The sequence below is a fragment of the Brienomyrus brachyistius genome, chromosome 20 (assembly GCF_023856365.1).
Source record: "Brienomyrus brachyistius isolate T26 chromosome 20, BBRACH_0.4, whole genome shotgun sequence".
Lineage (NCBI taxonomy): Eukaryota > Metazoa > Chordata > Actinopteri > Osteoglossiformes > Mormyridae > Brienomyrus > Brienomyrus brachyistius.
Genome location: NC_064552.1, coordinates 9,500,800 through 9,527,419, shown reverse-complemented (window position 1 = coordinate 9,527,419; position 26,620 = coordinate 9,500,800). Strand labels below are relative to the sequence as shown.

General features: G+C 43.5%; 2 protein-coding genes across 7 annotated transcripts in view; both read left to right on the top strand.

Annotated features, from left to right (window-relative positions):
• myofl (myoferlin like) overlaps positions 1-20,457 on the top strand; it is a 37,795-nt gene extending 17,338 nt beyond the window's left edge. The window contains exons 16-55 of one of the 4 annotated variants that reach the window (XM_048988030.1): positions 1,724-1,806; positions 2,162-2,200; positions 4,179-4,303; positions 4,643-4,756; positions 4,962-5,139; positions 5,239-5,363; positions 5,530-5,639; positions 6,154-6,346; positions 6,433-6,588; positions 6,881-7,012; positions 7,123-7,286; positions 7,689-7,803; positions 7,981-8,083; positions 8,193-8,332; positions 8,446-8,616; positions 9,026-9,113; positions 9,270-9,347; positions 9,483-9,664; positions 9,877-10,035; positions 10,125-10,226; positions 10,469-10,630; positions 11,264-11,429; positions 12,245-12,318; positions 12,690-12,719; positions 14,316-14,327; positions 14,623-14,721; positions 15,151-15,279; positions 15,700-15,855; positions 15,936-16,027; positions 16,120-16,290; positions 16,712-16,860; positions 17,619-17,758; positions 17,857-17,945; positions 18,055-18,150; positions 18,252-18,393; positions 18,504-18,603; positions 18,749-18,930; positions 19,144-19,253; positions 19,340-19,487; positions 19,959-20,457. In XM_048988030.1, coding sequence (XP_048843987.1) covers positions 1,724-1,806; positions 2,162-2,200; positions 4,179-4,303; positions 4,643-4,756; positions 4,962-5,139; positions 5,239-5,363; positions 5,530-5,639; positions 6,154-6,346; positions 6,433-6,588; positions 6,881-7,012; positions 7,123-7,286; positions 7,689-7,803; positions 7,981-8,083; positions 8,193-8,332; positions 8,446-8,616; positions 9,026-9,113; positions 9,270-9,347; positions 9,483-9,664; positions 9,877-10,035; positions 10,125-10,226; positions 10,469-10,630; positions 11,264-11,429; positions 12,245-12,318; positions 12,690-12,719; positions 14,316-14,327; positions 14,623-14,721; positions 15,151-15,279; positions 15,700-15,855; positions 15,936-16,027; positions 16,120-16,290; positions 16,712-16,860; positions 17,619-17,758; positions 17,857-17,945; positions 18,055-18,150; positions 18,252-18,393; positions 18,504-18,603; positions 18,749-18,930; positions 19,144-19,253; positions 19,340-19,487; positions 19,959-19,991 — 4,837 coding nt within the window. In that variant the 3' untranslated portion in view covers positions 19,992-20,457. Of the gene's footprint in view, positions 1-1,723; positions 1,807-2,161; positions 2,201-4,178; positions 4,304-4,642; positions 4,757-4,961; positions 5,140-5,238; positions 5,364-5,529; positions 5,640-6,153; positions 6,347-6,432; positions 6,589-6,880; positions 7,013-7,122; positions 7,287-7,688; positions 7,804-7,980; positions 8,084-8,192; positions 8,333-8,442; positions 8,617-9,025; positions 9,114-9,269; positions 9,348-9,482; positions 9,665-9,876; positions 10,036-10,124; positions 10,227-10,468; positions 10,631-11,263; positions 11,430-12,244; positions 12,319-12,689; positions 12,720-14,315; positions 14,328-14,622; positions 14,722-15,150; positions 15,280-15,699; positions 15,856-15,935; positions 16,028-16,119; positions 16,291-16,711; positions 16,861-17,618; positions 17,759-17,856; positions 17,946-18,054; positions 18,151-18,251; positions 18,394-18,503; positions 18,604-18,748; positions 18,931-19,143; positions 19,254-19,339; positions 19,488-19,958 lie in introns of all 4 variants that reach the window. The other 3 variants (XM_048988029.1, XM_048988032.1, XM_048988031.1) reach the window with 3 other exon arrangements.
• A 3,187-nt stretch (positions 20,458-23,644) lies between these two features.
• Positions 23,645-26,620, top strand: part of parga (poly (ADP-ribose) glycohydrolase a) — a 42,314-nt gene continuing 39,338 nt past the window's right edge. Inside the window, exons 1-5 of one of the 3 annotated variants that reach the window (XM_048988036.1) lie at positions 23,645-24,088; positions 24,277-24,452; positions 24,653-24,716; positions 25,044-25,072; positions 25,177-25,571. In XM_048988036.1, coding sequence (XP_048843993.1) covers positions 25,052-25,072; positions 25,177-25,571 — 416 coding nt within the window. In that variant the 5' untranslated portion in view covers positions 23,645-24,088; positions 24,277-24,452; positions 24,653-24,716; positions 25,044-25,051. Of the gene's footprint in view, positions 24,089-24,276; positions 24,453-24,652; positions 24,717-25,043; positions 25,572-26,620 lie in introns of all 3 variants that reach the window. The other 2 variants (XM_048988035.1, XM_048988033.1) reach the window with 2 other exon arrangements.

Genomic DNA, 26,620 nt, shown 5'->3' with positions numbered 1-26,620 from the left:
TGAAGATATTGGCTGGGAATTTTAGGCTTGATGTATTTTTCTTTGTTCGTGGAACTTTTCGTCACACTACGTATATTTGTGTTTGTTGTAATACTTCTGCCCTCTGCTGGTCTGGTGGAATATCATTGGTAAGCGCATGCAAAACAGTCCGCCGGACAAATTTACACAAGAGTACCTGCACACGGCCATGCGCGGACTGCAGTGACACGCATGAAAGTGAAGCTTAAACAAAGCGTACCACTCCAATGTCGCTTGGTGGTGACAGTGAGATTGATGGTGTCATACACAAACACACACAAATGCAACCTTTCGATGACAAAATTCATTGTCAACTATTTCTATTACCGATTATTATCGACATTATCACAGTTACTTGTTGCAGCCCTAATCGGATGTGTTTTTAAGAATAACATTCCAGACAGCAGTTTTTTTTTTGTATTCTGCCTTTTGTTTTCTTCTATATTGTCACGATCGCTGAACGCGGGTAAGTCGCACGGACAGGCAGGCAGGCAAGGATCAGGCAGGAAGGCCAAAGTCGGGGAAACTAGGGGTTTATTCAGATGACTAAGGACAGGAAACATCAGACGATAACTAACATCAATGACAGACAATCAACTGAGGCAAGACAGGAACTGAAATAGATAGGACAGATCAAAATAACAAGACACAGCTGGGTACGATCGGGGAAGCACATGTGGATAATCAGGGGGGCGTGACGCACACGAGGGTCGTACGAGCCGGGCGTGACGCACACGAGGGTCGTACGAGCCGGGCGTGACGCACACGAGGGTCGTACGAGCCGGGCGTGACGCACACGAGGGTCGTACGAGCCGGGCGTGACGCACACGAGGGTCGTACGAGCCGGGCGTGACATATATATCTGGTGATTTAAAAAAAAAAAATTCTCTCTCTCTCACAAGAAAAAAATGCTTCTCTAAGAAGTGTTGTCAAAATGGAAATTGTGGTTGGTTAAATAGCTGGTTTTGCTGTTAATCAGTCAGAAAATTAAGTTTTTCAAAACTGCAAACTGTCACTTTAGTGCCTCATCTCAAATTACTGTGCTGTCAGGCATCAAATTTGTATTTTGGTTTACTGTTAAATTTGCATAATATGGAATGAAAGCATCACGTGGGAAGCAGGAATTAACGCATCCTCTTTTGTAAACTTCAGAAAGATGGTTGTATTATAGTGTTAACAGGAACCTGTAACTCAGTAACAGAAACTTAGTGCTTGGAAACTAATAGTCAGGGTCTAAGGAGGAACATAGACCTTTCAGAATGTGTTAATACTGCTTCACTTGTATAAACATAAGTTTATGTGCAGAATGGTAAAGTGGTTGATAAGGCCAGTTTTTTAAAAAAATTACTAAACACATGCCATCCCAGCCTATTTGTTAGTTGTTAATGCTTTCCTGCCTTTTCTTGAGCTGGGGGGCATACTGGGGATTGTGTAAAGGGCGAGGCGGCCGACTTGTGGTCAGCGTCTGTCTGCTTGGGACATTCCTGGCTGGGTGAGTCAGCGAGGAGTCCTGCGAGGTCACTCCCACTCCCTTAAAGGGACCTTCCTGGCCGATCTCAGCCGGAGTCCTTCTTTAAGGGAGTTCGGGAAGTGCGAAAAGGTTAAAGGTTATATAAATTTGGCACACATACCATGCAAACATGTTGAAACAAGGCTGACCCAGTCTCTGAGTTTCTTGGTGCTATTTTTTTTTTTTTTTGTGCAGGGATCGACTTACGAAGAATGATGTGGTAGGAACCACTTACCTAGACCTTACTAAAATAGCGTCCTCTGGTGGTGAAATTGAAGGTGAGTTTCCTTGTCTGCTTCCATATTTGATTAAATCCTCTTCTAGTGTAAAGCTATGTGTGTTGTGTTTTTTTTTTTTTTTTTTTTTAACTCTTAAGTGTTTATATATTGAGTACCTTGAAGTGAATGTTTCGGCAGCTGTCTAGAGCAGGGGCTTGGGGATTTTGGGATTATGGATCACAGCTTGAATGTTTTGCTTAGTGTATATTCTCTGTAGCAAAGCATTCTTTGCTAAATAATTATACTTCAGCAGAATCAATCAAGCATTTAAGTATAAGTGACATGCATTTGAGTGAATTCGATGGTTGCTCCTCACTGCCTTACATACTTGTGTTATTTCTTTTTCTTTGAATAGACATAAAGTCGGGAAACGAGGCCTCTCCAGCATTGGAAGGTTCAATAATTTGTTGATCTGATCGCTTCCTGTCACCCCCAGTGCTGTGCTTTAGGTCTTTGGTGCGAGAGCGAACCCAGAGGCTGCTTGCCGCTGCTCCTGTCGCTTTTACCGAGTCGAGTAACGCTAATGGCGTCTCCAAGCACCCCCATGACTGCCCATGTGCCTCCAGCCTTCTGTCCTCATTAGCAGACTCAATTAAAATTTGAGATGACTTTAGCGCTTGATAAATGTAATGTTTCATGGTCTGCATGAGGCTGTAATGCACTTGGCTCATTTGCATAACCCTTTGAGACCCAAATAGTATTGTACCTTTTAAAAATCTGGAAAAGTAGTAGACGAGAACTTTTAATATTCCACATTAATATATATATCGTTGTCTACATGGAAATGGGAGGTAAAAGCACGGTGGTTAGTGCTGTTTCCTTACCCCTCGGGGACTGGGGTTCGAGTCTCCTCCATGCTGAGGTTAATTGCAGTTACCAAATTGTCCCTAGGTGTGAATGTGGTGTTAAAGGAGATGGGTTGGCGCCCCATCCTGGGTTGTTCCGTGCCTTGCACCCGTAGCCTCCAGATTAGGTGCTGGATCCCCGCAATCCTGAATAGGACACGCAGCTACAGAAAAGTATGGATGATTGGGGCTCAAAAGGTTCACACACTGTTGGCCTGCATAACATTCACTAATACCTAACCTTTCCACAGCTTGACTGTAGATGCATGAAATGCTTATAAATACCAGACATGCCACCCCCCCTGACACCCATGAAATCTTGCGCTCCACTATTCAGCGTGACCCCACCCCACCTGGTCAGAAAATTTTACCACAACCCTCTAGCTCTAGATATTGAATTTTATTGTCAGGATGCACCAACCCCAGCCACCTCATCCAGCACTAGATCAAATTTTTAATACCGTCACTATTCTGTGGAATACGGTATTTTTGACGCTATTTTAAAAAATAACACTATTCTGGCTTTCCCCTGATAAAGTTTGCTAAGCCAGGTGGTGGGGTATTTTTGAAAGAGAATAACGCAGCATATGGTATTACCGTAATACCCCTCAACCCAAGTCGGTAATCTTTTCCCCCTCCCCCATCTATGTTGTACCTCATCTGATTCCCAGCAGTCACTATGTCTCAGGTAGGATGTATTAAATACGCTGAATAGTGAAGCTATACAGCCACTGAGCGTTTACCTCATACAGCCTTGCCTTTGTGCCCATGCTGTCCGGCCCATGTGTGTGGCGTGACACTTTCTGTGAACGTCCTTTATGTGACTTGACCGAAGGATTCACACGACTCTTATGTTTCTATCTGATGATAATTACCTCTCCTTGAAAGGAAATTTTAACTTGCAGAGAACAGTATTTGTCAAATATTTCTTACTTGAGGGCAGGGATGCCCAATTATTTTACCCTGAGGGCCAAATTCCATCAACGCCACAAAATAAAAGGCCAGTGCCCTGAAAGCCTATTACACTGGTTTATGTTGACCAAAAATTGCCAAGCTTAAAATCTGTTAAGATACAGGGTGGGGACGGGGTGTTGACCAGGCCTAACATTTCGACTCTTCCATGCTGGGTTTGACCCACAGACCACCAGTTGTGGGACCCTGCTTTAGGGTGCATTCTTGTTTTATGTTGTGTGGACATTGGCATGTGCTCAGCTAACCTGCAACCAGCTCTCAGAAGCAAAGCATGTGTGCTGATCACTAACCTCTTGGTAGTGGGTTTTAGCCATTAGTGTTGTAGATTAGCCCTTAGTCTTGTAGACTAATCCTTTGAAACCTACACATGATATTCTTGGTCAAGTGAAGGAAATCATGTTGGAATTTTCTGTTGAAGGCACTAACATTTAGCGGCAATTTTAACCGATTTCCAGTGTTAGAGTTTGTGGCTTGCAGTTACTTTAGTTATACTTATGGTGCGTCATTAAATGACCTTTTTCTCTACGTGCATTGTAATAGCTGCTCACCTTTCAGGGAAAACCGGAGAGTCCGAAGTCGGATTTCTGCCAGCCTTTGGGCCTTGTTACATCAACCTCTACGGGAGTCCCCGGGAATTCACTGGGTTTCCTGATCCATATGACGACCTCAATTTTGGGAAGGTATATCGGAAAAACGGTTTTTATGTTTGTAATTCTGTATCCATCCATATATTCTATTGTTATACAGCTGCAGGTCTATCTACATATACGTAAGCTTTTTTAAATAGTGTATTAACGGCTTAAGCAAATATTATTTAGGACTGTAATGTTTCTCGTGTGTGCCAGTTTAAATGAATATACCAGCGTATGACTTAAGTGCCTAATGCTGACAATCTTGATTCAGGCCTGTAGGATCACTGTGAGTTAAACGAACTCGTTTCCCGGATGTTTCTAACAGCTTAAGCTCAGATGAGACACATTTCACTTAGCTGTCCTTAAGCTGCCCTTGTTTCTCCTCAGGGTGAGGGGGTAGCCTATAGAGGTCGGGTTTTGGTTGAGCTCATAACACAACTGGATGGGAAGGTGGACAAGCCTCTGGATGACATCCACAGCGATGACATTTTGGTGGCACAGGTACTTGCATTACGGCCGTCTTTTGTGCACCCTAAATGACAAAACAGTCCCACAAAACACTCAATCTGTATGCCAGTACTTATCTGCAACTGAATTCGTCTGGCATTAAACGACAGCATCCAGCTAGTAAACTGCAAACAACTGGTGACCTCTCTGCCCCCTGCCGGAGTTTGATTTCCTCGTTTCTTGTCGTTCCAATGGGCAGAAATACCAGCGACGGAGGAAGTACTGCTTATGCGCTGTGTTTCACAGTGCCACCATGCTCCAGGAGCCTGGGGAGCCCATCCAGTTCGAAGTCAGCATCGGTAACTATGGCAACAAGCTGGACACAACTTGCAAGCCCTTGGCTTCCACCACCCAGTACAGCTGCGCTGTGTTTGACGGTGAGAGTTCCGCCTGTTTCCGCACCGAGCAATAAATCCTCCAGAAGGAAATCTGAGTGTGTTTTACTGGAGATGCTTAACATGTGGCATTTTCCATAGGTAACCACTATTACTATCTGCCCTGGGGTGGCACCAAGCCTGTAGTGGCGATTACATCATTTTGGGAGGACATAAGTCACCGTTTGGATGCAGTGAACGTTCTTCTGTACATCTGTGAGAGACTGGTATGGAAGCGTTTTTGACTTGAGGTGCTAAGTGTTCCCACTAAGAAAGTAGTACATGGCAACATTGTTCAAGTGCTCGTGTGTTAGTAAAAACTTTGGTAGGGTTCACCTTCCACAGCTTTTTGGTCATGTATCTCACAGCACTTTTCGGTACTTGTCATTTCAGCAATCTAACATCACTTCGCTGAAGACGGCCATTCAAGCGAAAGCGCCGGACACTCGTCTCGCCGAGATCTGGCTCAAACTTGTCAATCAGGTCATTGAGGACCTCACGAGGTACACGACAGTGACCTTGGTGTGTCAGTCGGTGGCGTGTGGCTGTCAGAGTGACCCTTGAGTTGGACCCCAATTGCTCCTGGTCGATCCTGCTCCCTTACATCTGTCGCTTTGGATAAAAGCATCTGCTATATGCTTGTGTGTGTGTGTGTGTGTGTGTGTGTGAGTGACTGGACCATTGGTATCACTAGAAAGCTTGATCTTTCTGTATCTTTTAAAGTACGGAAATGGACTCTGAGGAACATCTCAAAGGTACAAACTACATTAATGTACCACCAATGGTGCAGAAATGTATATCAGAGTCCATTTGTGAACCTTAAGAGGTACATTAACATACAGCTAAGGGTACAATCGGCAGATCTGTGAGGATACAGCCCCAGTGACAAGCAAAGGGCTCAGATATCGACCCTTTTTTTCTGACAATGTAGATGCGAATTCTTATTTCCAGAATAGAATCAGCGTTCGTAATAATTTACCAGAAGCTCTTCAGCAGCAGTTTTTCCCTCCACTGCAGCTTCAAGACGCCCGACCTGGAAGGGATGCCGAACCTGACAGCCCTGGACTTCCAGATCAAGAATCTGCGTGACAAAACGGTCTTGGCTATTCGGGAGGGGGCCAGGACCATGCTGGAGGAGGCCACGGACGTCAAGGAAGCCCTTTCGGACATCGAAGGCTGGCTGGAGAAGCTGCAGCAGCTGGCTGAGGAGGTCACAATCGGCGATCGACTACCATGCCTTAATCGGACATCCCGTGCGAGTCACTCGCTGACCTTTTTCTCTGCTCCCCCCTCCAGCCTCAGAACAGCATGCCTGATGTGATCATTTGGATGCTCCGCGGGGAGAAGAGAGTGGCTTATGCAAGAATCCCAGCCCACCAGGTGCTGTACTCTACCTACAGTGAGCAAGCGTGTGGGAAGTACTGCGGCCGCACCCAGACCATCCTCATGCAGGTAGTTGACAGTATCCACATGTCTTAATGCTGATTTGGTCTCTCACGTTGGCTTTCCTGCTGCCACTGTGCATGCTGGGATTCATGCTGAGAGTTTCCCCACAGTGCAGATTTTTGTTTCTTTTATATCTTTCTTTTTGCGTGATTAGTTTCAAAGCAGAAAGAAAAAATTTAATCTTAAACCAATTTGTTGTTATACGCGATTATAATGAATTATTCATTGAATAGTTTGTTAATTCTGAACAATTAATTGTGAATAACTGATTAATCCTGCGTAATCTTGATCTTCTCAGTATCCCATGGACAAACACAAGGGATTGAAAGTACCAGTGCAAATTCGTGCCAATATGTGGCTGGGTCTCGGAGCGTATGAAAAGAAGTTCAACAGCTTTGCCGAAGGCACATTCAGCGTCTTTGCTGAACTGGTAACAGCATTTTATTGTACGAATCACTTAAAGGCAAGTTTCTACAGGTGCTGCTACTGTGTTATTGTGAAGCGGAATGAAATGTTTGTCTCCCGCATGTTCTGCTTCAGTACGAAAACCAGGCACAGGTCTTCGGGAAGTGGGGTACCACAGGGCTGGTGAGCCGCCACAAGTTCTCGGACGTGACCGGCAAGCTTAAGCTGAAGCGGGAGTACTTTATGCCCCCTGTTGGCTGGGAGTGGGAAGGCGACTGGTTTGTGGATCCAGAGAAGGGGTGAGCGTTTCTCGAAATTCTGCTGGGTAAAATTGGGTTTTTCGTAGAGGAAAAAAAAACTTGAAACTTTCTGGGAAGGATCCGGTAATTGGAGGCCGTGGCTTAGGTACTACTCATCAGCCCCCGCCCTGAGCACAATTGAAGGAAATGGAGTGTGTGTTTGGCGTTCTGCCTGATGGGACCAGCTGGCAGCTTGCTTGTTTACATTTATTTTGCCTTTTTAATTAGCCAGCTGCCCGAGCTGCTCCCGGTGCCGCGGTGCGTTTAGTCTCCGTCTACTGAGAGCGGCAGGCCCAGTCCCAAACAGCCACCCCCCCCCGCCCCCGCCTTGCCTGTAGACCCCCACCTCGGGCATGTGAACTGAGGCGTAGACCACCAGCTGATGTAGTGCTGTCTCCGCAGGCTGCTGACGGAGGCTGACGCGGGGCACACGGAGTTCACCGACGAGGTCTACCAGAACGAGACGCGCTTCCCTGGAGGGGACTGGAAGGCTGCTGCAGAACCTTACACAGATGTGGTAAGGGGAGCACTGTACTGATGTGTTGTGTGTGTAAAGGTACAGCTGTCCTCGTGGGTTGTGGAGATGTATGAAAAACGTGTGTAAAAAAAACAAAGTGAGAAGCAGGACGTGGATTTCTCTGGAAATGATGGAAGGAGAGTCGAGTTGAGGTTCGGCGCTGGGGTTTTCCTGCAGAATGGGGAGAAGGCCCCAAGTCCTTCGGAGTTTGAGTGTTCCCCTGGCTGGGAGTGGGAGGACGACTGGAGCTATGACATCAACCGGGCTGTGGACGAGAAAGGTGAATGGCGCCCTTGCCCCGCCTGTCTCGACGTTGTGAAGTGTGGCTTCGCTGGAAGAACGTTCCGGGAAGTCGCATGTTTGAAATGGCTTGTTTGTACCTAAACCAGGGTGGGAGTACGGCATCACCATTCCTCCAGATAACAAGCCCAAATCCTGGGTGCCGGCGGAAAAGATGTATCACGTTCACCGGCGGAAGAGGCTCATCAGGCGTCGTAAGAAGGTTACGGACGTGCGCGCAACGGCGGATGTGAGTAGAAAGCGCATTAGCCCTCACCCTGTGTGCATTCCGAATTGCCAAGAGGTTGTGCAGACATGCCGGCCTTTCCCTCCTGTTCTGCTGACGGCTTGGTTCATCAGCAGAAAAAGGACCAAGGGGATCCGGAAGGCTGGGAATATTCCTCCTTGATCGGCTGGAAGTTCCACAGTAAAGCGCGGCCCTCCGACACATTCCGACGCAGGCGTTGGAGGAGGCGGATGGCTCCTGCAGACCGCTTAGGATCGGCTGCCATCTTCAAACTAGAGGGGGCGCTGGTGAGCAGTTTGAATCATGTTTGCGGCTTGAGTTGTTCATGTATATATTTTTTTGTTGTTTTAGCTGAAATGACACAGACACGACACCAGACATTATTCGGGGTGTCTAAAAGGAAAAAGTTTCAAATGCTTTCACACCAATTTCTATATGAGGTGATGTAAAGTAATGATGGCCAAATGAAGCTCCATGAACCATTTTCTGTATTTTTTGACCCCCCACTAGATGGCATTCTTGGTTTGCTTTGGGGCATCAATTGAGCCTTTTATTGAACAGAGAGCACCATCTAGTGGTTTCAGAAAATACAGCAATTGGTTCATGAAGCTTCCTTTGGCCATCACTACTTTTACAGTTACTCGACTGTAATCTTAAAGTTTATACATACATTTACGCTTATTTTTTGGTTTTCAGGGGATTGATGAAGAGGCCAAAGAAGCCAAAACAGATGCATCAACCATGTTTGGAGCCAACACTCCCACTGTTTCCTGCATTTTTGGGAGTGAGTACTTAAACCACAGTGTCCTGCTGCCCCTGTGCTAGTGGGCATATTCCACCCCATATCCCTTATTCAAGAAGTGCTTGTCTGAATTTCAGAGTTGATCGACCACACGGACTTCCTAACATTTTTTCATAATCATTGTACTTTTTCTTGTAGAGCCTTACATATATCATCTCAGGGTCTATGTTTATCAGGCTCGAAACCTCATAGCAATGGACAAAGACAGTTTTTCTGGTAAGTAAACAAGCATGTGTTAAAGTTTACACTGTTCAGTGCAATCTTTGTGGGAAAATAAGGAAAATTGCCTCAACATGGATCTTAAGGCAGTTCATTTACACTTCCTAACAGCTTTCATTGCCCTTTTGTCAGATCCTTATTGCCACGTGTCCTTCCTACACAAGAGCAAAACTACAGAGATCATCAAAGCCACCTTGAACCCAACGTGGGACCAGACTCTGATCTTCGATAACATCGAAATGTATGGAGAACCTCGAACGATTGCTCAAAACCCACCCAGCATTGTTCTTGAATTCTTCGACAGTGACCAAGTGGTACGTCTCCATCGTATTTCTTTTTACACCGGGATGAGTGAGATGGTTACCTAGAGAAAATGACATTTGCTATTCAGTAGTGCTTAAGCTTTCATTTTGAGGTAAATGGAGTCAAAAGTGGTGATGGCGATGTAAGACCAAGGAGCGGCTGATTTTAAGAGGTTGTCACTTCCCGCATTTGATGAGAAGATGTGCTTCGTGCTGTGCGTTAGGGTAAAGATGAGTCTCTTGGTCGGAGCACGTGCCAGCCCATGGTGAAGCTAAATCCGGAGACGGAGGTGTCTCCCAGGCTCCTGTGGTACACCATCACCCAGAAGGGCAAGAATGCTGGGGAGGTGCTGCTGGCTGCAGAACTCATTCTGAAAGACAAGGTATATCCGAGCTCCTGTAGCTGTATATACTTCCGGCCAGTTTTCTGTAGGCTGATGAACTCCTTCACCTTCTTTTCACCTGGTCCCAGGGAAAGGAGACAGAGATGCCTATCTATCCACCAAAACGAGGTGACAAGCTGTTCATGGTACCACAGGGGATTCGTCCTGTAGTGCAGCTCACCGCCATCGAGGTAACTCATCGCTGTAGCTAGGACAGTGTTTGCAAATCTAGTCCTCAGGGACCCACAGTTGATCTATGGTTTTTTTGTTCCTACTGAACTCCCAGCCAAAAAGTTCACATTTTTGCTCCCTCCAGGCTCCTACAAAGCTGGGAAGGAGCAAAAACGTGGACTGCTGTGGGTCCTTGAGGACCAGATTGGGAAACACTGCTTTAGGGTGATGGTCCTTCCTCTCCCTCTGTTTTATGATCCAGATCCTGGCCTGGGGTTTGCGCAACATGAAAACCTTTCAGATGGCCACCGTCACCTCTCCCAGCCTTGTGATAGAGTGTGGAGGGGAAATTGTTCAGTCTGCGGTCATCAGGAACTTGAAAAGGAGTCCAAACTTCCCAGGATCAGTGCTCTTCTTGAAAGTGGTAAGACTTGAACTCTAAACTAATTTGTAACTGTGATGGAGGTGTCTGCTGCTGTTGTCAGAAGAACACACTCAGGTATCCTTTCCAGATATTCCCTAAGCTCCATAGTCCTCAGAGCTCTCCTTTGGGGTATTCCACATATTTCCGTTCCGCTATGAGTGCACACACAGTTTCAGTAATTACTGACTGGAGACTCTTATTAGTTTCATTAGGTGGGTGGTGAAACGTAGCAAAAGTGTTGCATGGGTAGGGATTCCCAGGGAGAAATCTGAGAAGCACTGGACTGGAATATTTCTCTCTATAGCTATAAGTCCTACATTACATGCTACATAATGTGTAATGTACTTATATTGTCTGTGTTTGATGAAAGTATTTGTAATCGTTCAGGAAGAGATTACCCAGGAAAGAGATGCATGTATTGCCGTTTCCCAATACTGTCCTCTAGCACCCACAGTCGGACCATGTTTTTGCTCCCTCTGAGCTCCCTGCCATACAGTCCACGATTTTGCTCCCTCCCAGCTCCCAATAGGAGGGACCAATAACGTGCACTGTCTGCAAGTCCCAGAGGACTGGATTGGGAAACACTGATGTATTGTAAACAAGTCGAGGCACAAACTCTGTGACGCTTTACAGCTCCTACCCAAAGAGGAAATGTACATGCCTCCCATCGTGCTGAAAGTGATCGACCACAGGCCTTTTGGAAGGAAACCTATTGTGGGACAATGCACCATTGATGATTTGGAGGAATTCCGTTGCGACCCCTACACAACCAAAGCAGAAGTGGCCATGTCCTCTAAAGGTATAGAGTTTGCTACTTCCTGACAATTACAATCATAGTTTCATAATACTGCCACCTGCTGGTAAAAAAAACTTATCAACCCCATTGAACTGAAATTATGAAATTTTTGTTTTGGGTTAAAAGTTTGCTCTAAAGGTGAGTGATATAGTCAGTGTTCATAAAGTAAATTAATTGAAAAGTCTTTTGAAAGGTTTGCATGTTTTTGAATGAATAGTTGTATGAGTATTTCCTCTTCCTTGGAAAGGGGAAAAATTAAAAGTACAAACGCAAAAGGTTTTATCCAGGGGAGTCACCAGTGTAAATCAGAAGGTGCCAGAATGTGAGGATATATGAGGGCGGAGGGTGCAGGTCCCGGAACACATGCAAAATATGGTGCTGAAATTATGCTATTTTTTAAAGAAAAATCTAAACTAACATTCGAGTCTCCGCCTGGGTCACATGTGTGCGGAGTTTGCATGTTCTCCCCATGTCGTCGTGCGGTTTCCTCTGGGTACTCCGGTTTCCCCCCACAGTCCAAAAACATGCTGAAGTTAATTGGAGTTCCTAAATTGCCCATAGGTGTGCATGTGTGAGTGAATGGTGTGTGAGTGTGCCCTGTGATGGGCTGGCCCCCCATCTTGGGGTTGTTCCCTGCCTCCGGGATAGGCTTCAGACCCCCCACGACCCAGTAGGATAAGCGGTTTGGAAAATAGATGGATAGATGGAATCTAAACTAACAAAGGATGCAAAATTGTGTGAAAATTGTCTGCCTGTCTGTTCACCAACCCTCCCTGTTAGATTGACCCTTCTGCCCTTTGACCTCTTCTCTATGCCAGTGGCTCTAATGGCAGCAGCCCCTCGCTACACAGTCATCGATATGGAGGACAGGAGGCCACTGCTTCAGTCTCAGGTACAGTTCTGTGTGCAGGAAGGAAGGTGTCCTACCACATTCACTAATGCACACCGTTCACGCTCTCATACTGTATGTCAAATCCATTGACGTTATACAATGCGGAAGCCCTGCGTGATCTAATTGGTATTGAATAGTAAACATTTTTTTCGTGGAATCTGCATCGAACCACGGCTTGGATACCAGCAGAGCCATTGTTCAGAGGAGCCTTTCACAGTGACTGTTCTGAATTACAGTTAGCGTACAGTATGTCAGCGGCCGTCGGAAAAATGACCCATCGCTCTGCACATCTTGTATGTATTGTACTGGAAGCGGGCTTGGTGTTTTTCTTCTGATCAAGCTCTTCTCTCTCCCCTTTGTTTCTTCTTAAGATGGATGTTGGGCTTAAAGGTGTTCAAATTGTAAGTATGATGTTCAAAGTCAAAGCTGGACCATTAGTTTCCAAGAAATTGATGGAAGATGGCATGATATTGGGGTTTCAAATGGAATTCTGATGTCTAATTTGGACACTGACGGAAACTAATTCCAAATGATAATTACACAATTACTGTAATTTCAGTCCATCTTCAGGTGCACAAATAAAGAGCAAAATTTGACGGATAAAGAAATTAGTATTGAGCAGTGATTTGGCTGTATCTCCTGGAGTTGAAGGTGCTGCAGGATCATTTGTGACCCTCCAGCACAAAACTGTACACTTGAGTCAAAAATTAGGAATTAGAATTATGGTATCAAATGAAAGAGCACAAAAAATCCTCAAAAAATATCTAAAAATACAGCCAGGTGACTTCCGTATGGTTTTGTGCTGGAGGGTCACATTTGTCCTCCTATCTAATGCTCTTATGCTGCACATGAATCAGCACAGGCTTTTTGAATCCCTGTACGTAAAACTATTCATAGAGAAATACAAGTTGACTTGCACCTCATACAAAACTTTGATCATTTTTTCCTTTATTGCTCCCTAAAAAAATGCCCAGAAGTATTGACTTGTAATACAGAACATCAAGCAACAAAACCAATAAAAGTCAGAATCTCTTCACTTCTGCACTTTTTTATTAGTAATAATTGTAAATTATACTACTTTTAATAATGCTATACAAATCAGCAACAATGTACTCCTTATGTTCTGTGTTACTGAGCACTGCTCTGGGTATTGAATTAGTTTGCCACAAGGATTCAAACAATTGCATACCTCCTGAACCAAATACACAGCCACAAGGAATCTGCTTTCATGTAATTTGGTGTCGGAATAACCCGTGGATTCCGTTCAGTTGCCTGTGCATAATGTTCTAAATGGGGAGAGAGTGAGACATGAGGACATCCTGTATTGGTATTGTCCCACGTTCTTTATTCCCCCACCTGGTAACATGGGTACATCACAAAGGTTCCTACCTGGCATCTCATCTAATACTACAGATTCCATTTGAACCTTAAACTTCTGGACTCCTTCTAGAACAAGGGTCTCCAACTCAGGTCCTGGAGGGCTACCGTCCAGTAGGTTTTCTATCCTACCTGGCTTCTGATGAGCCACACCTGTTCCTGGTATTTACCTGAGAGCAGGTGTGGCTCATCAGAAGCCAGGTAGGATAGAAAACCTACTGGACGGTAGCCCTACTGGACCGGAGTTGGAGATCCCTGTTCTAGAATGTGCTCCATAATTAGATGGAGTGTTTAATGTCTGGTGTTAAATTAAGCAAAAACAGTATTAAAGCTTGAAATTTCTATTCGTGTCAAATGTCAGTAGAAGGTATGTAATCAAGATATTGATTGTACTGTACCTGACAATTTATTTCTGATTTTCTATTGTTAAGATTCTGCACAAGTACAATCTAGATGTAAAATTTCAATTTTCTCTGTATCGGATCATAAAATTCATCTGTTTTTCAAAAAATGGATTTTGATTCTCTGGTCTTAATTCCTTGGCCTGTAACTTTTTTGGTTCTATCTGTTTTTTTGTCTGCTTTCCTCTCTACCCAATTGTGGAATCTCACCCTTAATAGCAACAAGAAAAGGTAAGCCTTATCTTTTCTGTTATATGGTTTCCAGTTGCAAATAAAATTGATTCTCTTTTGTTACATCTATTGTGTTAGTCCTGAAATTCAAACAATATTCACTATGTAAATCATGTTGAATGGGTGTATGTATGCGTAGGTTGAAATCACAATGGAATATTTGTAACGGAATTCCTCTATTTGTGAAGTTCTGTAAAATGGATCCAAGTACTGTTTATTGGCTGGGTGACAGGGAAATGCTGATATTAGACCTGACCCGTATAAGTCTGATTTTAAGTTTCCTAATTAATTGTAGGAGAAAGATTCAATAGACTGGTGGAGTAAGTTCTATGCTTCTGTTGGAGAACATGAGAAGTGTGGCCCTTATCTCAAGAAAGGCTATGATTCCCTCAAGGTGAGCTTCCATGGTATTGGCAATCTCAGCGTAAAGGTAATACTAACCGGTAGCGCCATCTAGTGGTTTCAGAAAATACAGCAAGTGGTTCATGAAACTTCAATTGGCCATTACTACTAACAGGAGCAAATATACCATAAACATTGACATTTAAGAATTGCTGAGTCTTCACTATCTGAACAACCTCGGCAATAGGTTTGTTTGCTCTACTTCACTTTTCTTATCAATATGTTGTTTCCTTTACAGAAATGCAACGTGTTGTATTTCGCATCTTGCATTTCTGCTTATTTTTGGCTTATTTTCAGCAGCAAAATGTAAATCTTTTGTTCTTGGTTTTCTAAATGTCATTGGTCCAAAACACTTCAGAAAATCTGACAGATTTAGGTGTTAATGTGGTATCTAATATACCTCAAATGTTTTTGTTTTCAGATCTATGACGCTGAACTTGAAAATGTGCCTGAGTTCAAAGCCCTGACTGACTTCTGTAACACCTTCAAACTCCATCGGGGAAAATTTGATGAGGATGAAGAAGATGTAGCAGTGGTTGGAGAATTCAAGGTGTGGTCATTGCTCATTCAAATGTTCTACTGAGGAGAGGGTGGATACATTAATGAAACCTTTTGAGAATGCAAGCTTATTCATACATCAAACGCAGGATTGCAGTTGATTAGAAATAATTGTAAATTATATTACTCTAATAATGCTATACACATCAGCAACAATGTATTATGCATGGTCCGTGTTACTGAGCACTGCTCTGGGTATTGAATTAGTTGGGCACAAGGATTCAAACAATTCCATACCTCCTGAACCAAATCCAGAACCATGAGGAACATTTTGAGAATGCTCGCTTGTTTGTTCATCAAACACAGGTTTCACTGTTAAAATTCATTCAGTAAACACACAATTTCCAAATGACTTGGGGATCTGACCCTTAGTGGGTCTCACTTTCTTGAACTGGTCACAATTTCTACCCAGGGTTCATTCAGAATCTACCCTCTGCCGGATGATCCCGCCATTCCGTCACCCCCCCGACAGTTCAGGGAGTTACCCGAGAGCGGGCCTCAGGAGTGCCTGGTCAGGATTTACATCGTCCGAGGAATCGACCTGCAGCCCAAGGACAACAATGGCCTGGTGATTGTCCACCGGTCTGTCAGAAATCACACCCACAATCTTATTACCTTTTATATGCTAAAGCTAATATCTCTTTACAGTGTGATCCATACATTAAAATCTCCCTGGGAAGGAAGGTCATTGAAGACCGAGAGCACTACCGGCCAAACACTCTTAATCCGGTGTTTGGAAGGTAATAGTTGATGTTGCATTGGGTGCAATACAAGCAACTGTAAGAAGCATACAACTCAAAATTTTCCCTTTCATGATCTTTTATCTCTATAGGATGTTTGAACTTTCCTGCTTCCTCCCTCAAGACAAAGACCTGAAAATTTCCATCTATGATTATGATCTACTGAGCCGTGATGAAAAAGTTGGGGAGACAATGATTGATTTGGAGAACCGATTACTCTCCCGATTCGGTTCATATTGTGGATTGCCACAGACATATTGTGTGTATGTATGCTTTTGAGTTTTTTTTTAAAAGCATTTTAAAATGGGTATATGTCATTGGTTATGTAGGCTATAGCTGTATTCCAATTCAGCGGCTGCAGCCTTCACAGAGCATAATCCGTACACTGAATCTTGGGAGAGGTTGGGCTGTGATGGATCCTTCACAGCCCAGGAAAAGGATGTATTTCCAGGCTGCATTTGTAGGAGCCTTTGAAATGGGACGGCCTTGGTGCGCTGCTGTGATGCTTTCGGTCTTGAAATGCAGCTTTTGAAGGCTTCCTCCCCCGAATTTGGACATAGCCATTGCCTTCATGGCCAAAAACTTCAAATCCTGAAAATTTACTAGCCACTTTGGACTTGGTCTTGATAAATTGCTGCCATCGCTGTTAAATAGCGTATCTGATTTTGTTGCATTCCTGAACAGCTCAGGAATAAACCAGTGGCGAGACCAGCACAAACCATCTGAGATCCTGCTCAACTTGGCCCGCCTAAAAGGCGTTTCTCCACCGGTGATAAAGGAAGATGGAAGTGGCCTGTCATTTAATGAACACGACTACACCCTGTCTGAATTCGGTAAGAGAAATAAGGCTGTTATAAAATGACAAGTGGAGTGGCGGGTAAAAAGATCTTGAGGTCCTTCTATGCTTTCTACTCAACGGCCCTAAATGATAAATATGCTGTTGGAATTATACTTTATGAAACCAAATTCCTCAGTGTTTTTATTATAACGGTGCCTTGCAAGCAAACAATTGCAAGGACCCTTCAGAATGGGACAGCCTTGTCGTGCAGCTGGGAGCCATTCAGTGTTCTAAATTGGCCAAAGCCATTAAAGAAAATCAACTGAAAAATACTTAAAAAGATGCTATATACTCTGCAAATCAGTATTGGGCAAAGAAGATAACCAATGGAATTAACCACCAAAACCTTAAGAGGCGCTTTCACAGTGCTTTTTTTCTGGAACCAGAACCTTTTTCCAAAACCAGGAACTTTCGTCGTGTTCAAACCACAGAAACTTGGCCCTACTGGTTCCTCAGAGGCAGTTCCAGAACACTTTTTTTTAGTACCTACTCCAGACTAGGTACGAAAGAAAGTGGCCAGGACCTACAAAAGTTCCCGGTGAAGACACCCCAGGGACTTGTAAACTGGGATCAAGTTCCAGATTTTTGCTGTGGATACGCCTAATTTGACTCTATTTTAGCACAGCAGATGAAGGCCTCTATCTTTGGGGTACGGCCAGATGAGGTCAGCCCACAGGTGCTGACTCTGCTCTTCCTTTAAACACCACTGAGGCGCAATGTCTTTCTTTTCTCTCTGATTATCAAATGAAATAGAGCACAGCAAAGAGATCCACGAACATCTGGGTGAACCCAAGGAGAGGATAGCCCTGCACGTGCTCAGGACACAAGGTTTGGTGCCCGAACACGTGGAGACCAGGACCCTGTACAGCACCTTCCAGCCCACACTCTCTCAGGTCAGCATGTGCCCCCACGACAAACACGGGTCCGTCACCTCTCTGCCCCCCCCCCAAGCCGTTACTGAGCGTTTTTCTCTCCTTTGCTCCATAATTAGGGGAGGGTTCAGATGTGGGTCGACGTATTCCCCAAAAGTCTCGGCGTTCCTGGCCCTCCGTTTGACATCTCTCCACGCAAACCGAAAAAGTGAGAAGCCCTTGGGGTGGACTTGGCAACCTTGCAATTTTGTTGAATAGTGGAAATTTGTCCTATTTATGTTTTAGGCATCTATTGTATGTTCTCTTTTGTTTTCCAGGTTCTTCCTGCGTGCAATTGTTTGGAACACGACTGATGTCATTTTGGATGAAACCAGCATCACGGGCGAGCACATGAGTGACATTTATGTGAAAGGGTAACATAGTCTACATGCACATCATTTATGGCAACTTTAACTACTTGTTGCATAGCAACACTTAGTTCCAATACTGATGCAGTCTTCTACTTGATTGACAGCTGGATGCCAGGAATGGAGGACGACAAGCAGAAGACTGATGTCCACTACAGGTCCCTGGATGGAGATGGCAATTTTAACTGGAGATTTGTCTTTGGATTTGAGTATCTTCCTGCCGAACAACTGTGCCTTGTTTCCAAAAAAGTAAATTGGGTCATAATCAATAAAAATAAAATTGGAAATAAAGTTTTAAAGATAAGATGATTAACTATATGGTTTGTACATTTTTGCTGTTTATATTCTGCATTTCTTAGGAACATTTTTGGAGTCTTGACAAAACCGAGTTCAGGATTCCACCAAAGTTAATTCTTCAGATATGGGACAACGATAAATTCTCATTGGATGACTACTTGGGTGAGAGACACTTAGTCCTTCCCTACAGCATTGTGTTTTGGTTTTGGCCAGTTTGAGACGAGTTGTAGCAGACTGCCCTGTCTCTCAGAGACTAAGGTGTGAGATGTAGGTGGGACCTGGCTAAAGGGATGCTCCATTGAAACAGGCACTGTTGAGCTGGACTTGCTGCACCTGGTTTCCCCTGCTAAGACGCCGGAGAAGTGCAAGCTGGAGATGATGGAAATGACCTCTCCGAAAGACCACAGGACCACCTCACTTTTCGCTCAGAAATCTGCCCGGGGCTGGTGGCCGTGTGCGATGGAACAGAATGGAAAAAAAATTCTTGGGGTTAGAGAGCAACTCACTTCACTTAATGCAAAAATTGTCGCTCATAACTTTGTTTTTCTTAGTTAAATAATTTTCAGTCAACCCTTCTGCATTGTGACTTTATCGTGGTTTGTTGAACGTCTACTTGGAGCCATTTTGTCACAAGGCCTGCACATTTTCTTGAGAATTCACCACCCCTGCCTTACAAACTCTCCTCCGTTTTGTTATGTTCAGGGGAAAGTAGAAATGACTCTGGAAATTGTGAACGAGACCGAGGCAGATGAGAGACCCGCTGGGAAGGGAAGAGATGAACCCAACATGAACCCGAAGCTGGATGCTCCAAAGTAGGTTGATCAACCCCCCCCCCCATTTTATTCAGCTGTTTTTTGTACAAACTCATGACACAACATCGTTCACTATTTCCCAACAGGCGGCCAGAAACCTCTTTCTTCTGGTTCACAAATCCATGCAAGACCATGAAATTCATTGTGTGGCGCCGATTTAGGTGGATCTTCCTCGGGCTGATCTTGCTTGTGCTCGTGCTGCTCTTCTTCGCAATTATGCTCTACTCCCTCCCGGTGAGACTGGAATTCCTCACTTCCATACAGAACAGGGGTCACAAGCATAGTAACTTTGTTTACTATTTAAAAATCTACACTGGATTGCTGATCCTTTGAAAAATCCTGTCAGAAAAATGCCCTGTACAGTTTTTGTTCCTCAAAGTACAAGCAACATTAATGTACCCCAGTGGTACAAAAAAAATCAGTTTCTGTACCTTAAATTTGATTAAAAGGCTAGGGTACAATTAGCTGACCCTTTAGGGTACAGCTCCAGTGGCAAGTAATTGTACCCTTAAAGATACAAATTGGTACTTTTTTTCTGACAGTGTACACAGGCTATTTCAATGAAGCCAATACATAAAGACAAATATTCTTTGTTGAATGTCTGAAGAATCGTCATGGTTGCTATATTCAGTCAAAAATATTGTATCCACTATACAGTAGGTTGCATATTTTTACAAAGCTGTTTATTTGTGCCTTTTTCCCCAGAACTACATCTCAATGAAAATTGTCAAACCATGAATTATCCCAATAAGCCCTGCTGCCCCCATTCCCACGGCACTGCAGGCATCACGCGGTGTGAGGACCTGCATCTTCTCCATGATGTCTTCTTGGACGGGGCCATTGTTAAAACCCATACAATAATCATTCATTTCGTTCATCCTTACTCTTTTTTTTTTTTTTTTTTGCAAGGAAATTGAAGAAATATTGCTTTACATCATTGTCATTTTCCAGTTTGTATAATGGACCGTTTTGAAATTAAGCAACGTTGTGTATTAAGGATTTAAAGAGAGAACACGGAGTCACAGGTTGAATGTGTGAATATTTGCATGGCACAGTAGAACTTACAGTTTCATGGATTTTGGTTGTGGTATCTGTACAGGCTTTTAGATGATATATTTAGACAACATGTTCCAGATGTTTGAGGAGGTTAAAAGAGAAACTGATTTTTTCACATTTTCCATTAAAGTCTTAAGGTGCCACTTCATCACTGTGTCTTCATAATACATACTGTATACAATAGTTCATAACCTTAACGCTCAGTAATGGGATACATACAGAATTTCTTGATGAAAGCAAAGTAATCTGATAATTATATTCTTTCTCGGAACAGAAATGCTGTTTTCAGACAAATTTTCTCACTTTCGATATTTTATAGAACCATTTTGTATTAAATATGTAAGGACATCGGGTTTTACCCAGATCAGTCAGAATGTGGGCTGCAGAATTGACCAATAGCAACCAAGCCTTTTCAAATCAGCTCGTCTTTCAAAGCTAGTTATTCCTTTGAAGTTCTCATTGTGGCTGACTCCTTTTGTGGCCCTGTTTTAGTACAACCCCTCACTACAATGCCATCAGATAGTACAAGGAAGAGATTCGTATGACCACTGAAGAGTGGGGAGGGAATGTATAAAGTTGAATTCACCATTAGAATGGTAGGTATGTGATTCTAGAACTCCCAATTTTCTGTTCCTGGAGAATTCTCCCCAGCTTAGCATCATCTTACTTCATGCAGATGGGCTGACCTTTTTGGAAGTATGATTTGCAATGCCACAGTTCTGCTATCGCCCCATCGGGGCACGTGACTGAGACTGAGCTGCCGTCCTGCTATCGCCCCATCGGGGCACGTGACTGAGACAGCTGCCGTCCTGCTATCGCCCCATCGGGGCACATGACTGAGACTGAGCTACCGTCCTGCTATCGCCACATTGGGGCTCGTGACTGAGACTGAGCTGCCGTCCTGCTATCGCCCCATCAGGGCACGTGACCAAGACTGAGCTGCCGTCCTGCTATCGCCCCATCAGGGCACGTGACCAAGACTGAGCTGCCGTCCTGCTATCGCCCCATCAGGGCACGTGACTGAGACTGAGCTGCTGTCCTTCTGAGGTATTATTAAATAGTGGTAGAAACTGGGTGGCTAAACAATTTTTTTTTCTTTTTTCCCTTACAAATGTTATTCACACAGGAAAGCCTGAACAATAAGTGTCAACTTTTACTTCCCGAGATGTGCTGTACAGAGAGAAACATGCATATGCATTTGTAGATAAGTCTTTCCTCCAATTGTACCCTCTAAATCATTAACTGTCATCAACATACTCAACCACTGGCTGAAACCGCCATCTCACTGATGAAAATATTGAACTTTATTCAGGTTTCAGTACAAGGTGCAGTAAAATTCGTATAAAAGAACCTCCTTTGTCTGTAATACTACAATTACTGTTGGGTGTAGATCTCTCAGCAGTTTCCAAATACACTGCAGAACTTCCTTTATGTTGGAAAGCTGAAATTGCTGATAATGCAATTTATACTGTTCACCAGAACACATTATATATCTTTCAACCAGTTCTCAGTACTTTGTTAAATTTAGATGTGGGTAGAATTAGTGCAATGTTTCCCACTCCAGTCCTTGGGGACCCACAGACAGTCCACGTTTTTTGCTCCCCCCCAGTAGGGAGTTCTGCAGTTTGTTTTGTTGATGTATACAGGCGTAGTGAATTGCCCGTAGGAGTGCGTGTCTGAGTGAATGGTGTGTGAGTGTACCCTGCGATGGGCTGGCCCCCCATGCTGCGTTGTACCCTGCTTCAAGGCCATAGCTTCCGGGATAGGCTCTGGACCCCCCGCGACCCAGAAGGATAAGCGGTTTGGAAACTGGGTGGATGGATGGATGTATACAGGGGATCCTCGTGTTACGACGCAGTTCCGTTCCTACGACAGTGACGTAACCCGAGTTTTGTTGTAAGTCGAAACACCCTTTTTCTGATCTCTCGTGGTAAATTTCCTTTTCCGTGTTACTGCGTATTCTTCAAGTTTTTTTATGGGAGTGAGCGTCGTAAACGCGAAACGTCGTATTTACAGACGTCGTAACGCGAGAACCCCCTTTATAATGAAGAAGAGAAATAAGATGAACATCCGGATGAGAATTTAAATTAATGTTACATTGGGGGGAAAAAACAATAGTACACGATTCGAGTCTTAAATGCTATAATAAAATGAGCGCTCCTATATAATCACATTTTTCTGGAAAAGATTTCTTATTCACTCTACAAAACCAATTGCTATAAAATTCATGCTGTCGCTAACAACATCTCCAGTAATTTACATGTATCCCTGCCAATACGACAAGCAATCTGTAGCTAGGTTTAAGTATAACTATATACAGATTCAACTAATGGGTGTGGCGATATCTCACCTCATAGCACACCTGCCTTTTAATGATACTAGACTGCGGAATTAAAGGATAAATCGTTCTTTCACTAAAAATAATGTGACCGTTTAACTGGAAATTGCACTCGTCAGATATTCATTTTACTGTACTAGCTATGGATTACCGCGTCATGCAAAGGGAATTACATTAGAGATAGCTACGAAGTGTAGGAGATGCCAGTCCTGGACTACATTAGGCTTATTTATTTGCGCAGTCTATATAGGTGAAACACCACGTGTCATTATCATTAACATATACATTAAAAATCAATGCTAGAAAAGCCAACATTAAAAACACCTCACAGGGAGCTAACGGTGGTTTGTGAACCTCAGACAAACAGCAAAATGAAACACCCACACCAGATTAGTGGACTAGTCGTTCGTCTTGCAGAAATTGTACATAATCACGCGTACTGCTGACCATCGCGTGCCATTTTATTCCATAGCAATATATTATCGTTATATATGATCAGCCTCTAGATCTTCACATTTTTATACTAAATGTGTAGACACAAATATTACTTTTTCACGGCCAGAACAACAGTGTTAATAGTATTTAAAAAAATGTCTCGGACTGCGCATTTCTTGAACTGATCATCTCGCATCTAACGCATACTATGACATCTACACTGAAAATAACGCTACATCACAAATAGCATGTTGGACAAGCGTAACTCTAGAAATACCAGATTCACATCAAACTGAATAGGCTAAACCACAAAAAAGTTTAAAATTTATATTCACAACTATTTTATCCATATTTTTAAAACTACTTTAGCAACCACCAAACCTTAGAACTAACTTCTAGGTATTACGTAAGATGTGGAGTATAGTACACGTACGGTAAAAATGTTTGCACGACAATAAATTTCTTTTCGGCTCTGTTGCTAAGTGACATGGCCCTTGAGCCCGCCTCCCTTTGAAACCTGGCAGTGCAATTGGCCTGATTCTGATTGCCGTCAATGAGTTTTTACAAGTCCGGGAATTATAGGGAAAGTAAATTGTACGGTGACAAAGAGCTTTGGAATGGGTGTTTTTTTAGCATAATTTGCTGAAATGTTTTAGTTTCTGAAATTGAATTTCAATTGGAACAATTTAGAATACAAGACTGGGTTGAAGCCGCATTTTCCATTACCTGTCAATCTTTTGAACTTTGCCTAGCGAACGATATTCTTTCTTCACGGTTTGCGTTTCCAACAGTGGCTACGTTGCTAACTAGCCAATACGCTATATCGAAAGCTACCTTTATTTGTTCACCGTCCTGGGTTGTCTGAATCGTAGATCTTGCATAGGTAACATATGCCTGCATTAGGTGTAATACGCTGCGCACTAAAAAAAGTTGCTTTCTCTTATTACTTGAAATCCCAAGGGAAATACCGTCAACAAAACGTCGCCCTTTTAACTAAGTTTTTGTTGTAAGTATAAGCTAGCTGCTTGTTTGACATTTCGCCCCACATGCCTCTTGTCCTCTGAATAAACTGTCTTATAATAAGCTAATGCTTCTTAATTGCAAATTAGGTGTCAATTAACTGTAAATACCATCACCGCATTGGTTCAGCTTTAATTGTTTTGGGTAACTGACGCCTGTTTTCATTCTTCGAAGCATGACTGCACTGTCTAACTGCGAGCCTGTAGAAAAGAAACTGAGGTTGGAGGGCCTCCATTCACCTGTCAGGCGAGAGGAGAAGCAAATTAAGTCGGAACAACTCTCCCTCTTTTCAGCAAAAGTACAGAAAGAAGCGCAGCTGAAGGAATCGAGTTTGTGCGGCCAGATCAAAGGTGGGATTTCATGTAAGCTTTATCATAAAGTGTCCAATTCAACAGCATCACACTGTTACATTATTTAAAAATACCTTGAAACGTAAAGTACACCTGTACCTGTTATATGTTTAGCTGTCACTAAGTAGTTTTAAATTCTGGCCAATCTTCTGGAGTTGAATTAAAATTTCATTGGTGATATTGGGGTTGTTTTTGATCAGATATCGAGAAGACAGCCCATGCCTGCACTGTGAGAATGGAAGAAGTGCCAATGGAAACAGAAAAGTATATTTTTTTCTGTCGGAAGTCTTTCTTTTTTTTTATGCGTTTTATTTTTTTTTTTTTGGGGGGGGGGGGGGGTCAAGTTACAAGAGCCACTTACAAAAATGTATTTATTCCCTTTGTTAAGGCTACTGTTTAATTTCTGTGGCGTATTCATCTGGGAAGCTTTCAGCAGGGTTACTGTATAATAATTAACATCTGTAAAGCTTGATTCTTTATTTACATGTTTAACTTGGCAAATGCATCAGTGTTTTTTAGATTAACTATAATTTGACGTGTGATCAATGGCAGTTGTACTGCATTTAACATAATTAATTGACTGTTTGACAGCACAATAAATGTGGACCCGACTGGCAAAGGTGAAGTAAATCTCGATCCTTTTGGAAGTCCCGCTGTTTTGGAGAACACGAACTGTGAGACGCCGAATTCCGAGGGATCGACCGGTGTGCTTCATGCCATCCAGGCAATGTCGGCGAGGGTGCCCAGCTGTGAGGGTAGTCCTATGCCGGATGATTCCAAGCCCAATGACGGCTTCCCAAACAGCGTGACTGGCTCTCCTGTGGAGGCGTCTCCGGTAACATGCGGTATGAGCCCGGGCGGGGGTGCGGGAATGCAGCAGGATGTGGCCATGCTGAGCCCGGAGAGCCCCATCTGCAGCCCCCCGGCAGAGCTCTCGCAACGGGCCACAGACGCCGGACCGGGCCCTGAGGGCCGAGGCCCTGACACCAGGGACACCGTCAAGGGCTCCATGGGAGGCGAGAATGAGAAGCGTGAGACAGCAGGAAAAGGAGGTGCCCGGCGCGACACGAAAATCACAGAATTCTTCTCAAGAGTGCCCCCACAGTCTGCATCTGGGAGGTGTGGAATCCCGAGTCTGATCCTGCTGCCAATATTATCGTTAAAATTGCAATATTTGTATTACAGTCATAACTGAACAGCAAATTTCCAAACCTCACTCTGTCAACAGGATACATTTTCAAGAAAACTTAAGTGAATTTTGGAAATGTAACGAAATTTGTTGGATTATGTGAGTTTTGATTCCCACAACTGTAATCTAAGAAGCCTGACTAACAAAAAAATGGCATTGGAAATTAGCTTTTCAATTCAAATTCTTTTTCTTCACTTTAATCAAGGACTGCAGCTGATTGTGTCATGGTTAACCCTGCAAAAAAAAAAAAGCACCTTACAAATTTTGGTTTAAAACGAAACATGATTTATGCATTATTTGTAAATTATTATCATTGTAATTTACTTGAGCTAAAGCCCAAAGATGGGAGACGACTTCTGTAGACATGAGCGGGTTTACTGGCTTATCGGGGTAACTTGGCAGATTTAAGGTACCACAGTTTAAATGGACTTCATGTTCTTTCACTTACATTTTACCCGGATTACTTTAAATCTGACAAGTTACCCTGAAATCCAGTAACCCCACTTCGTAGTACAGGCCCCAGGTTAGTATGATTTTTGTTGACAGTCACCTTCAGACATGGTACTTCTGATTAGCTGCTTATCGTGCATCAGCAAGTTGGGTGGCTGGTTTCTGCTGTCTGGTGTTTTGTTGCTGCCTTTGTAATATGACTTTCTGACTGGGAAAAGGCGAAACAAACACAATCTGTCACCTTCAGTGGAAGAATGTGGGCTGAGCCAGTGTAAAGGTCTCTGTTAAGCTTGCAGAAAAGACATGCAAGTGTATTACGAGCATGAATGTAACTGTAGTAGTGTTTACCGTCTCCTGTGGGTCATGCCAGTTGTCTTAGGGCTGTTTAAATATCTTTATCTTTCTGCCGTTAAGGTGACATGAATTGTAGAGTTTGTAAATGTTTATTCCTTTGAGGTCCCCAATATGTTTGCTAAATGATTTTGAGAGAGCTGTAAGAGTATTTTTGTGGGAATGAGTAACGGCATTC